This window comes from Phalacrocorax carbo, chromosome 1 (assembly GCF_963921805.1).
Source record: "Phalacrocorax carbo chromosome 1, bPhaCar2.1, whole genome shotgun sequence".
Taxonomy (NCBI): domain Eukaryota; kingdom Metazoa; phylum Chordata; class Aves; order Suliformes; family Phalacrocoracidae; genus Phalacrocorax; species Phalacrocorax carbo.
In genome coordinates, this window is record NC_087513.1 from 50,744,559 (window position 1) to 50,759,133 (window position 14,575).

The 14,575-nt window shown below is 41.4% G+C and overlaps 1 protein-coding gene across 1 annotated transcript in view; it reads right to left on the reverse strand.

Annotated features, from left to right (window-relative positions):
- Positions 1-4,683: 4,683 nt before the first annotated feature.
- The window catches only part of TMCC3 (transmembrane and coiled-coil domain family 3), a 49,772-nt gene continuing 39,880 nt past the window's right edge, over positions 4,684-14,575 (reverse strand). The window contains exons 3-4 of the mRNA XM_009508233.2: positions 13,229-13,364; positions 4,684-10,846 (exon numbers count right to left, since the gene is read on the reverse strand). Of these exons, the coding sequence (XP_009506528.2) occupies positions 10,544-10,846; positions 13,229-13,364 (439 nt within the window). The 3' untranslated portion in view covers positions 4,684-10,543. The remainder of the gene's footprint in view (positions 10,847-13,228; positions 13,365-14,575) is intronic.

Consider the following 14,575-nt stretch of genomic DNA (forward strand, 5'->3'; position numbering starts at 1 on the left):
ATCATCCAGACTGGTATTGACACTCCCCTGATAAGATTAACAGTCCTTTAATAATAATTAAAATTTACTTCAATTGGTGGGTATTACTGATGACACACGCACACGTATCCCCAAGGAAAAAAGAAAAAAAAAAGTTAAATATTAAATTTGCCAGTAGTTTTGTGCAGATCTAGAGATTACAATTACAGTTAGCTCCCCTAGAGGTGGTTGTAAGCTTAGTTAATAAGGTGGTGTCTAAAATACCTTACAGGCACTTCTACAGCTACAGTGCCAGGAGTTTAGTCCTTACTTCACTGGAAGTCTGTGCAGACTGATGTTGCTTTATGGTTTTACATGTATGTTGTGCTTGTGGTCAACACCTCTGCAATATTCTAAGTGAACCATCAAGACTATTCAGCCTATACCGATATATACATATAGTGAAATAAGTAACGTTGTAACAACTTAAAAGTTTACCTTCCAAAATGAACGAAAAATTAATTTTGATGCAAAACAGAGTTTGAATAAAGAAAAAAAAAGCTGTAGTTCTACACAGCTTTACAATGCAAAAAAATCTTTTTTGAAAGTATTTTGAAGTTGCATGCCTGACTCTTGTTTTCTGTATCACATTAGCTCATTTTCATTTTTTTTTTCACTATCACTCAGGTCTACAAATATTAATGCTAACTAAGATCAAATAGAAGTCTTCCTCCCTTGGGCAGCTTCATTAGCAGGAACGGTAGCATGGCCCAGATTCTTTCTTTGGTTCGGTTGTTCACATCTGTTGGTTCTGCGTCTGTTCATATCAGGATTACACAGCTATATTCTACTGGAAAACAATTAATTTGCATGTCAAGAATCCAGGTCCTTCAGTGTGAGCTCTGCAGGGGACATATCAAAAAATTATAAAATTTAGGTAACTAAAATCAACAAGGAGGGTTGGGTGTTTCTTGCCAGCTAATCTGTTGAATAATGGTGCAATTTTTGTGTAATCATTTCCAATGTGGACTCTTGTTCTAAGAGGATGACTCAAGATGGTGAAAATCACTTTATTTTTGCCTCCATGTTTTTCCTATTGATGACAAGAGGGTACTTGTTTCCCTCCAAGGCCCGCTGAGTCAGGTAATTCTAGTTAATCACCAGATAGCTAGCATTTTTGACGTATGGGGTGGTGATGATGCTCTTTGTCACAGTGACCATCTCCCTCTATATCTCACAACACCACGAGCAGCAGCGCTGACAACCTGCTCCCACCTCTGCTTGCTTTCAAAATAGAGCTGCTGTAGTGACTCAGGTGGGCTTGACCCAGGCATCTTTTAGAGTAAACGGAAAGAGAGAGAAAAAGCAAAAGGCAAGATGGAGCTCAAGAGCACAAGGAGGATATGGCTGAAGGAGAGAGGAATAGAAAGCAGGTGCCTGGGGCTTATGGACGCAGCAGAGAGGGTCAATCAAGAGATGAGCCTAGAGAGCGAGAGGGAGAAGCAGCCAGAAAATGAAGACTATAAATGTTACAAGGCAAATGAAAAAAAAAAAAAAGACAGAAGTAAATATGAAAAGAAGCCATCCTGTTGAGGAGAGAGGGGAACACGTCTGGGGGTTTGTTTGTTTTCTCTTTGTTTATGTCAGTCTTACTCTTCTAATTAAGTCGGTACCTAAAAGGAGCAGGTATAATGCCTGTATAATATGTCGGATTATTCCAACAGTGGCAAATTCCCCTTTTTAAAACATCTCCCACAACACAGGTTTTTTGTAGAAATAGAAATTCATGCAGCTACAGATCTCAGTAGTTCATTTTACAAAAAAAGTCTTTTTAAGGTAAGCTATTTAAATTCACTGTGGGACTTAAGTAAAAGTAAAGACATTTCATTTAGAGACCTCAAGCTTTTTGGTTGACAGTATAAGAGATTATTTGTGCCTCTTTAAATGTCATATTAGTTCTGAGGAGGTCAACATTTCACAGAGCAGCAAGGTTCATCCTCACACAAAGAAAGCAATATGCAAAGAGCTGTAAAATATGTAGAGAAGCCGAGGAAAAAATTTCAATGCATTTTGCAGACACACGTTTTGGAGGAAGAAACTGTGTAAGTATGGTCACAAAAATGTCTTGATGAGTTTGAAAACTCATTTAGACTTCCTTGCTCATCAGCTGAGCAAGCTGAAAATAGTTGCTAGGTTAGATAAATCCTCAATCTCCTGTAGCCCAGTGGCATATCTTCAGAGAAGGGGTTTGCTGTTATGCACACATGCTGCTGGTCATACCTGCAGTTTAATCCGTTCTTAGCTTATGTCACCTTGACCTGAATCTAACCTAGCAGGAGAGAGGCCAAGTGGGGAATTAGTGTTGAGAGTACAAGCTCTCTTCAGCCTCTGAGTCAGCAGAGCCCAAAAGCATCCAAATAGTATCATCGTCTCATAAAATTGCGGCAGAGGCGCCTGTGACCGAGTGGTATGGTATGCTATTTGTGGTGGAGAGTTAAAACTGGATGTCGTTTTGTGTGGATTGCCTGAGAAAAATAATATTTTTGGCATTGTGAAATCAGAAGATGTTTTCAAATGCCACAGTGCTGTGATACAAGTCTTTCCCAGTTAAACCCAGCAGGGTTTCTACTGTTGAGCTCAGTGGGGCCAGAATGTAATTTTTAGCACATAGGACGGCAGTAGATACAAAGCATGAGGCAGTTTATGAAGCCATTACTCAGGCAAATGGGTTGTATGGGACTGCGCTGTGATCACTACTTTTCTGTTCGACACGTACATAGCGTACCTTGTGCTTATACACACCGATGGTCTGCATCCTTCCCCTTTAACCATGTGTCTGTGGCTATGGGGGGGAAGGAGGTTTCCCAGACCAGTACCAACTTATTAAAATGATATTCAACAGAAAAACACAGGGGAATATATTGGGCTACAAGGAGATTTCACATTTGTGTATATTATAGATATTACAGGCTTCACTCCTGACTGTGCTTTAGTTTCTGGCAGATTAACTCCATTCTAGCCACACTAACTAAAGAGGGGTTTTTCCAGATTAGCACACACAGACAGGTGGAATGGCACACTCACCAACCGAAGGGATCGTGACTACATCAAATGTGAGCTCAGTTCCTAAAGTTTCTGTCAAAAGTGTGTCGATGCTTCTTTCAGCAGCTTAGCACTGGCCAGCTTCAAGCTCAGCCTAAGGCCGGGAAGTTGAGCCTCCCTGCCTTGCTTCTGGTAGGCCTGTCTGAATCTGGTCAGCTGCATGTAAAAGGTAACATGGCATTGATTGCTTCACAAAGCCACTGAGTCGTCACCTAAGTCCACAGTTCAAATGTGTATTGAGGGGGATATAGCATGGAAATTTCTCCTTTCAATTACCTCAGCTCAGTGCTAGTTGCCAAGGGAGGCAGCACCTGCCCTTTGATTGCTGCACTCTTCCACAGCAGCACGAGCGGCGCAGTGGCACACGCGCCTTCGGGAAGCGTTTATCACTAAGTTTAAGCTGCGCTGCTAGCAGAGTCTGAGCTAGCTAGTTCAAAGTGTGTTTTGCTGTTGCGAAATGAGTTGCAGCACAGTAGCAGGTGAAGTCTTGGGCGCCTTCAGATGGTTTCTGGCACATTCACACGACTTTGGTTCTCAGCGGTATTGGGGGCACCAACACGAACTGTTTCCAGTGTGCACTGCTGGGAAGGGTTATTTGTCTCATCCGGCCAGGGTTAACGCCGTAAAGTGACCACCGCTTGGCTATGAGCAACGCTTCTCTTTCTCTGCTAAGTTAAACAGTACCATTATATTTTCCTCTCTGCCTTTCTATTTTTGGATGCTAAAACAGTTTCCAGGGTGTGTTATGCACCCTTCAAAGCCAGAGTTTGAACAACTGAGACAAGCGATGTTGAGTGAGATGCTTGTTTTTTACATCTGGTTTGCCAGCGTGTTTGCAGGGGTCGTTCAGCCCATCCCAGCAGCGGGCAAAAGTTATCAGCAGCTGGGGGGAACCTGCTGTTTGCAAACGGCACGAGCCTTAGTAGACACCCAGTTCCAGGCACCCACGTAAAACTCAACACGACCTTGGAGAGTCTGCAGGTGACATGGGAGCTGCTGTACACCATTTCCTTGAATAGGAGGAAATAGGAAGTATGGCAGGAGTGCAAAGCAACACGATGTTACACCATTTCCAGTCTGTTCTTGGAATAAAAATAGTGGCATTCCCAATGGCTGCCGGTGCCAGCTGACCAGACCTCTGCTTTGTGAAAAATAAATGGAAATGTTATGCTGTATGTCAGCTATGTTAACTATTTGGCACACCAGTATTACATTTTTGGCACATGCGACCAAGATTTCTGACAGTAATGCAAAAATTCAGCTTAGGTTTCTCATTTGGTTTTCCAAAAAGAATAACCCAAAGCGAGTCCAACTGGTTGGCACAACAGTATCACGTTTGCACAGCCCATTCACACAAGCTCTGGAGAAGAGCAACGATGATACCTCACTTGATGTTCGCAGTTTTGCCGTGTCATAGCTGTAAATACAATTCAAATTACGAGTTTTGGTCAAAACTGCAGCATAGAATGCTTGATTTCATCAGTATTTTAAAGCTGGGGCTTATGCTCAGTTGAATAACTTTGGCACTGCCAAGTGAATAATTTCGTTACTGATGAAGAAAAACTGAGAGGGGTTTGGGTGATCAGACGGTAAGTTTAAGAAACAATGTTAATCGTCAAATAAATGTAAATATTTTTATTTTTTAAAAAATGTTAATGGCACCTTAGAGGCAGTCATGACTACACAACAAAATATACAAAAATTACATTTTCATAGTTGCATCTTTCCACAGTGCCGCACAAAATGAGCATGGTATGAGGAACATTGTAGATCACACATTGAGACAATTACTGTAGTCCATAAAACCAGACAATTTTTGGTACACCTCGATACTACCAGACCCAGGCTACCTGGGTAAAAAGGAAAGGTGGCTTTGTGCAAAAAACTTTCCAACAACAGTACAGCTTTATGCGCTAAACATACAGCAAATCACCCGTACAAGACAGTTTGACTAGTCCTCATGCAGTCTTTATATACAGCATCAGCTCAGATTGCTTTTTCAGGGAAAATAAGCAATTCCATTAACCAAAATTAAACTTTTCTTAGTCTTTCACTGCTGCAATGTAAAATTGCCTGATTTTTTCTGCTGGATTCTGCTCAGCATCGGAGAGACCATTCAAACTTCATCTGAAAACAAGCCTTTTAAAATCTCTTGCATTTTAAAGGGGAGCAATGTAATTAATTAAAGGCCACGTTCTGGCGTGATGGTAAATGGAACAAGCAGATAAATATTTGCTTGATTAAGAAAGAGGAGAATAAACTTGCCTGATTACTATTCCTAGATGGACTTTCAGAAGTGATTACATTCTGTTATCCAAATTGAAGTGTTTAATTACATTAACCTGTGTTTACCTTCTGTTGTACCATCAGTCCAGAAGTAAAACGTCGATACACCACGGTGGGAAGGGGCTTTGTTTCTGAAATTGGTTTCCATACCACTTAAATGAACCACAAGCTTCTGTGGGTTGGGTGTTTTTTTTCCTCCAACTAATTTCTTGTCCATTGATTTTAACTCCAGAAGACACTACCTGTGATTATGCAGTTGAGTTTCTATCAAACACAAGCCTCAACTGGTTCCTCATGGAACAGCAGCATTCAACTTTAGCCTCAAATGTGGGAGTCCTTGGTTAGGTTACTCAGGACCTAATAAATAGCTTGTAACCCTTACAATTACAAAACTGAAGCTTAGGCTTACACTGGATTTGTCCAGCTCCTAGTCAGCTGATTATGTATCTTTCCTACAGCAAACTGCCTCGCTGACTGAATTTCTATTCCCCAGATAAGAGTCGCAATTCATTCAAAGAAAACCACTGGCTATTAAATATCCTTCACGTAGTGCAGCTATCAGATCTGCATGTGATGGTTTTGCAGCAGAGGCACTGCACAACACAAGTGTTTTGATATTAAACTAGAAAGCAGTCATATCTGATAGCGCTTCTCTAAGAATTCAGAACAAGTAGACATCACAGGAGCACAGCAAAACGAGAAGTTGCACAAACGCAGAGAACGTAAAGCAGAAAGGAGAAGGAATTTAAACTGGGTCTCGTTCAGCACTGTCAGTGACTAACTGGATGTTCAACAATGACGGGGTTAGAGTTGAAGCCAGGGGAGGGATACATTATACAAGTTTTAGAGGAAACCTAATTTAGACCTGAATGCTGAAATGGCAGAGATCAGGAAAATTGTGCTAACCTTCATGAGAAAATAATCTCCAGAAACCTCCGAGCAAAAAAGCTGCCAAAAGCCAATAGAACAGGTATTAACAACTAACTGAAGGGCTTTTCTGTTGGAGAAGTACTGTCAAAGTGAAGTGAAATAATTGACTGCCAGGCAGCGCCAAGCAGAAAAGACACTGTCTGGCAACTTCTTGTTGAGTGGGAGTGTTTTGGAGGCTCATGATGAGTAAGTGTAAGGAATATACTAAGAATGTCTAACGTGGTGTATGAGAACATAAAAGCAAGCGGTATCCTGACAGAACACGATTAATTGACTGAGAAGCTGAACAAAGTTCTCATTAAAAGAGGTCTTGCAACCATTCGGGATGGCCTAGGCACACCCGCACAGCAAGTGGAGCTCTGACTGCAGGCTAGATACGTACGCTCGTATAATCCCAGCCTAAGCAGTGGAAGCGACGATGACACCGAAGTTAGTGGCAGAGGCATGGGCCCCAGCTAGCCCAGCAACCACCGGCTCTTCACCCTGCGTACAGAGCTGGCTAGCCTGTCCTGCCGCATCCTGGCGCTGTGTGTCTGTACCCCATAGGCAAAAGCTAGGAAGAACCTTTCTACACTGAAGCTGCCCCATCATTCTGCCTAGAGTGCAGCTTTAGGGGCAGCTAATGATTCACTGCAGTGAGAAAGAAAAGCTCATCTCCCTTTCTGTCCCTGCTATGCACTCGTGAGACCTTTCCATCAGCCCTTTAAGTTGATTAGTGTGAGAAACTCTCTGCCCCTTTCACTAGGTGTTTCCTCCAGCCTGGGGAGCTAACATGGCACATGGAAGGCTGCGCCACATGCCAGGGGGAAGGCAAGAGGGGAGAGGGGAGACCTCCCTTCCCTTGGGATGGCCCTCCACTAGGCAGAGCTCCAGGCACTGCAGCCTTACTTTGTAACACTAGTGCAGTTCCACCCAAAAGTAGGCTTTTGCCCTGCACATTGCATTTTAATTTCCTCGTGCATGTCACATCATCCAGTGATTAAAACCCAGCAGGGAAAATAGAGAATTGCTGTGCCCATTTACCCATTAGAGTTGTTTTAATTTGCAGGAGTAACATTATGCAGCCTTTGCAGCTTTCTCTGTGTCCTCTGCCAGATACGAAGCCCATATGGAAACGCAGGGCCCTTCTGTTTCCAGTTTGGACCCAGTCAAATTTTATCAAGACAGTGAGCAATCTTTTGTAGACCCATTGATTTTGTGTTCTACACTCATTCTGCACGGAGGTCATCTTCCAGGATTGTAAGAGGATGCCCTTCGAGCAGAAGCCTTCACACCCCTAGGTCCCATCCCATACCAACTTTCTTTCCTTATAAGAAAAATGACTAACCTTTTTCCTGCCTGAGCTTGAGACTATCTGACGTTACATTTTTAACTGCCTGCACTAGAACTGGGAGGATTATCTTTTTAAACATATAACCATGCATCAGGCAAAGGAGTTTTTCTTACATAAAAATTAACACATGGTATTTCTTTCTTGCACATGTATCCTCCTGAACCCATTTAACAAAATGCTAGACACGGTGGTTTCTAGAGTGGCCAAACCAGGAGGTGGCTGTGCAAACTGAAGAGAGGAATGGAGATTATAATAAAGATGGCAAGAAAACACCACGAAGAGGCAGAGCTTTCTGAGGATCAGTACCAAGATTCTTGTTTTTTTCTAATGGATGTTTAATCTTGTGCCCTACGGAAATGAGGGGAATAAAAAGTCATACGGCTGATTAGTAAAATGGGTGAAGGAATTTAGGAAAAGACTCTGAATAGAAGCAGACTCTTCTACAAGCTAGAACAGAAGCTTCTGAACAGAAGCTAAAGAAATGGAAAGTACAGGCTATAAAAGACATTATACACCTTTGCAAAAACGAAGATAGGAACAAATTATATGAAAACAGTGGAAAAGACCAAGAGGATCTCAGGACACATCAAAAGGGCATAAAAATAAACCACGGGGAACCCTGTCTTGTGTGTAAAGGCCAGGAAAGAGCTACTTTTTTCCTTTTAATCTCTTTAACATTGTGGAAGGGACTCTCCTGTGAAGATAAATTGATGAGCTGCATTGGTGGAAGCAGCCTCCTCGGTTTATGAGCTGGCTGTAAAAGGAGGCTGAGCACAGGTACATGGAAAGTGGGGGTGAAGGCCTGTTGCAGGCATGTGTAGGCTGTCAAAATGGGTAAGGGATATGAGAAAAAAGGCCTCCCTGAAGTGAGCAGCAGCAGGAGCACATGCAACAGTTAAGACAGGGAAGTTTTATACATAACACAGTACCTCTTTCCTTCTTCAGGGGATACCAGGAATACAGGGGTAAAGGCAAAGGGGGAAAAAAAAAACCCAACAAACCATTAAGGAAAAGAAGAATATATCTATGTAATAATTCTTCCTGACACAGCCAGGGATAAACCAATTGCTAAGTATGGGCTTTATAAAGGCATATCCCTCTCAGCAGGACTTTTGCTTCCCACTTCACCTTCCTCTGATGAAGAGGCAGGGCTGGGTTATAACAACATGGGTGTGCCTGATCTGATCCATTTCCGCGCCTGCAAGCCAGCACAATCCTTTTTGATCTCTCTGTTCAAAGATGTACCATATATAAAGAATTCCTTAATGATTTTAAAAGTGTTTTAATTGAATTTTCTAAACGTTGAGTCATATCATTATCTATGCAGTTAATTCTGTCATTCCTTTGGTCCCTGAAGCCACAAAAAGTAACAATATTCACTGTTAATCCAATCGTGGTAAAATGTCAAAGTTCTTCCCCTGCCTCCCCTCCCCCACTCCCTTTCCTCAGAATAAGGTTTTCTTAATTTCTACACCAACTATTGCACTTAATTGAAACCAAATACACACAGAATAATCCCACCTCCCCACCCCATAAAACCAGCATAACAAATACTGCGACTGAAAAGAAAAATCTGTTGTGACAATTATTTTCAAAGTAAGCAACACTGAACATCAAATAACTGGAGACACTGTCTTTTTTTTCATCTAATAGACAGTGGAGAAGAATTCTGGTTGTGGTGGTTTGCGGTTTTGGTTTTGTTTTCTTGTTTAGTTTTGTTTTCTTTTTTTCCCCCTTCTATTAAAGATCTTGTTCTATATCATGGCTGAAAGCCAAGCAGATTTCAGGGAAATTTTTTTTTCACCCCAGTTCTTTAATCAAGGAAAATAAATTCCAGTTAGAAAACAAAACCAATCCTGTCTCCTAGTAGTGGTACGGTATGCTATTATTTTCAGGAATGTTTGTCAAGAAAGTCTGCACAGTGTTTGTATATTTACAGAAGTTTAACTCCCTGCTCTCCTAAGGACCTGTTCCCTCAGGCTTCTTCCACATTCCTTAATCTACACAAGAAAGAGAAATCCACTGCACCCAGAGTCCCACCACTGATTCAGTTAGAGCACCCCGACAACCCAGTGCTCACAAAGGCTAACCTAAATGTGCCCCTCTGCGTGCTCCTCTCTCCTTGCAGGTTGCAGGGCTCGAAGCAAGTGAGTGCTTTGGTCTGCATGACAACATACCCACCACTCCTTTGCAAAGCAGCCTGGAGATCTTGCCATTCAATTCAGTTCATCTTTGGAAGCCTTATGCCACATTTATGTGTTTCCCGAGTGTGATAAGGAACAGTGCCAGCATAGAACCACTGCTAACTGTGTTCAATAGTCATCACTGGTCTAATTTACAAATAAACTCTCTCTGCAAAGGATTACTAGCAGAAACATCAAATTTTGCTGGTCCTGAAAACTAGAAAACCCATATGCAAATACCCATTGATTTAGAAACAAGAACTATTAACACATATGACTGTATAATTTGGCTTAACATTCTAATTGGATTCAGAGAGGGAAGTCAACTTACTAGTCTAATGGGGCTGATACACATTACAGTGCACTCCCTCCTGATCACACTCTTTGCACTCCAGTCTAGTAAAAAGCACACCTGACACTTGCAGTTGCTTGGATCCCTCCCAGAGCATCATACCGTCTTCTGTGGGTGTGGGTTTGTAAAGTGGAAAACCCGTTGGATTAAGGCAGGAGACTGACATAAGCGAGCAGTTCACCACAGAGATAGCCAATTAGACATGGTCTGATTGAAAGGCAAGTGACTGCCAACAAGTGTGCATTTGTGTATTTACACTGTAAAGTCCAGGAGTCTTTGTTTCCTTCTCCATCCAGTCTGCACGTTTAAACCAACAAAAAATAATTTGTATACATACAGCACTTAAAAAACAGGGAGGGGAAGGGAAAAAAAAATAAGAAAGCAGCCAGACCAGCAGCTTCATCTCGGTATAATCATCCTTTCTATGGCACAAATAATATGATCCCAGTTTTTACAAAATATTGCCAGCAGTGTCACTGCGAAAAAAGTGCAAATGATATGAAAACGGCTCTTCATCATAGGAGCAATGAACTTTGCAATAGTAGAAACGCACACTAAGATGACAGTCATGAAGGCCAGGATAACATTTATACATTTCCCCAGGAGCACTTTGGCATTAACCGTTTCGGACTGCTGTGCTTGCTGTTCTTGCTGATGGAGCTCCAGCTTTGAAACCCGGGTCTGGCATGATTCCAAGGCTTCCTGCAGACAGAAAACAAGAATTAGGGCAGCTGTATTTCCATACACCGCTTTTCACATTTTAGCTGCAGAGCCACCCATCAGCTAGACTAAAAGTGTAATTTATTATAGACTCCTAAAACTTGAACAAACCAACTCTTTTAAAAACTATATATATATATCTCTGCATGTGTGTATCACTACCTGCTTACACATGATCAAGTCTGACAATGCTGTCCATGTTTTTACATTTCTCATGCTTTAGAAAAAGTACCATAACTCTAACGTTCATGACAGACAATGTTTCCTGCATATGCTGATAAGATAAAGTACTGTGAAAGTTGTTGCCATGGCAACTTTCACTTCATTAAAACAGCATCAAAGTTAGCTTCTTTGTATACGCTATAGAAAACATTAGGGTAGTACAGACTGGCCGTGATACTAATTAAATATGCTTTGCAACATGTACCATTTGGTTTACACCACCTCTCTAGTCTACGTTACATTCTCTCACAAAGCCACCCATCATACAATGCTGGGACTGAGGCCTCCATAAGAGATTGCCTTCTCCCTCTGTCAGCGTGAGCGCTCATTAATCCATATCCCAAGTGGGCAGCGTGCAGTGGAGACACTGGAGAAATCTGTGGTGATGCTTTTATGGGATTCTCTCTCCCACATGATATATTCCACTTTATACGTTGTTCTAAAGAAAGCAGACCTTGCTCTTCTGCATGAGGGTGAACTAAAAATGGTCTTTGGCTATAATGGTCCCTAAGTCACTAACCCCACACTTCAGCCCTCTCAAAGTGAAACATGGAACAATTTCCAACTGCTTCACTTACTTGCCAAAATGGCACTTTTTGCTGGAGCTGGGTCTTGGGCACCAGTACGTAACACGGTGCAAGGCTATAACTTAATGAGATCGATCAACTTGACATAACCTTTTACCACTGTGTAAAAGGGAAAAGTTAGGCACCAGTATCCCTGCTTCCTTACCTACTCGCAAACTCCAAACATTTTCCTCGCGCTGGCAGGGGTGCTCAGCTGATCACACAGTAAGCTGATTCAACCCAATCCTCCACATAAAAACAAATAAACCCACTGCACTCCGAGATAGCAGCTTTCTTTGCTTGGGTTGGTTCTCTGCTGTTTCAGCAAGTTGAACTGGCTTACCATGTGACCGGCCAGGCACCAAAGTCAGCACAAAGCACGTGGCACAGCACCTTGCAAAAGGCTGCTTCCTTTCACTGTTCTAGGAATTAGTAATAATATAGAAGACAGTTCTTAATGGGTGGCACAAAGTCCCTTAGGGTTCACACGTGCTCTCCACTACACACCAAAGAATTTTCCTGGTCCTTCTTCCACTCTGACCGTAAATTAGTCTCAAATCATCTCATGCTGCTAGAGAAAGTCCATCTGCCAAAGTCTGGTAGATGCAGTTCTTCACTGAGAGACTGAGCAAGTGTTTTAAAAATGATCTGCCCGTCCCTTAGGGACAGAGTGCTCCAAAGTTACATTGTTTGGGGCTTTTTTGATGTTGTGGGTTTGGTTTTTTGGGTTTTTTTGGTTTGGTTTTTTTGTTTGTTTGTTTGTTTTGTGTTTTGGGGGTTTTTTTTGCCATTTGAGTCAACAGGAAGACAGTCTGCGAGCATTCTTCAGTTGTTAGAGAATTTAAACCCAAGGTAAGGCAAAACAATGTTTTCACCATTTTTCATCACTTGCTCAGACATTAGGTAGAAATATTCTGCATTATATAAACGGTTATATCATATATAAATGTTCAAGTATGTAACTACATGCTGTCAGGACAAACTTGTAGAAATTATTACTGGCTTTTGATTGAAGCCAGACATGACTACAACCTATCACTGAGGTGAACACACCCTATAACTTTGATTATAAAGGTCACTGTGACCACAGATTAGAACTCTTAAAATATAAATGGCAAATCTACAAGTCTGTTTATCAGTTAGCTCACTTACTTTTTACCTTAAGCTCAATTTATAAAAAATCCTTGCCAGTGATACGAATACATATTGTCAAAAGTCTGATCAAGAGGTTTTTGTCAAGACATTGTCAAAAGTGGCATTTTACACAGTACAGGGAGACTCAATTCCTTCCTCCTCTGGTGCAAGAAATTACAACAGGCCATTGTTCATCCACAACCCTGCCTAGGCTGCATCATCAATTTCAGCAGATAAAATTCTGAATCCATTTAAACAAACAGTGACTGTCACTGACTTAAATGTGCTGCATTTTCATCTTAAAACAGACAAAACATGTGCTTAAATATTTCCCCAAATTCCTTATACACAAAAATGTAGAAAGATACAAGTGTTTTACAGTACAAGATTTCTACAAAATGTTAGAAGTTTATGATAAGGGAAAAAAAAAAAACCCAAGTACCTGAACATCTCGTGATCGCTCATATGCCTGATAGGCCACTTTCTCCTCTATGCTGGCTAGCTCTTGTTTCAAGTTTGCTGTCTCATGTTGATGAAGATCGGTGAGGTCATTTAACTGGTCTTCCAATCTTTCGTATCTTATCAGGAAAAAAGGTCTAAATTTAGTGCGTTCTATTCAAGCAATGCTAAATCATGAAAACAGTTACGCATTTTAAAAGGTAACTTCTCAGTGTACTATGGATTAATCTGACTGGCATTACAGAGCACAGAGAAATCAGTAAAAACTTTGGAAACTCTCCATGAGCATTAATTCAGCAAAATGAAAGCCTTTTTTGAGTGTTCCTTGCTGGCAGCAGGTGTTAAAAAGCAAATATTTGTACATCATTGGCAAATTATATGAACCATAAACAGTGGCTAAGGGTATCCAACTCATATTTTTCCATTTCTCACTTTTTATTAAGACAAGAAGATACAGTTTCATAAGTAAGCTTAAGCCAGTTAACAGCTCGCCAGTAGCGAAAGGAAAAATATGTTCCCTGGATCCCCTCTCAAACACAACTGCAAGGTCCTGCCATTCATGTGCAGCCTGTTCTGGCATGTCTCTGCACAGTAAACCATTTCAACAAAACCATCAGAAAACTAAAATTTTTTTTGGTGAGTTTATAACTGGGTTTAATAAACAAACAGGCACACGCTGCAGTTGGCACAAAAATAATGGAGGCAAAATTGTTTTGCTGTGGAAATGGTGGGAGGAGGCTTGAGATCTTAATGGCAGTGAGCTGTGAGAAAAGGCCACTCTGCCTTCTCCTGAACCCAAATCCTGAGTGCAGTGGCCATTTGCTCTGTTATTCTCTCCCCCAGGTTACCGCCTGGTATCCCGCCTCCCTTGTATTTAAAGAAGTGTAAACAAGGGAAACATTAAATATTGCAAATCATACTGAGTTTTACCCATTAGCGTAGTAAAGACTTCAGGAATCAACACTTACTTTAACAAGCGATATGAGAAATGGGATATAGGTACAGCAGGTGCAAGCCCTCTGTAGAACATATCTCGCTCCCCGCAGTGGATGATGAAGGAATTAATTGCCAAGTAACAAATGCAAGAGGAAAGTTGTGCTACGGCATTTAAAATTACATTTCACAGCCATGTGTTACACCAGGGTGCAAAGTCACATTGCATCCATGAGACAGCAATGTGTCTGAGAAGTATTTGGACAAGGTATTCTGGACTAAAGGCTGTATTTATCAGCTGTAAGTCAGCTCTGCTACACTGTAGACTGATTAGCATTTTCAAGTCACAATAGATTAGAATTATTCCACCAGCTACAAAACAATTGGCATCTCCTAT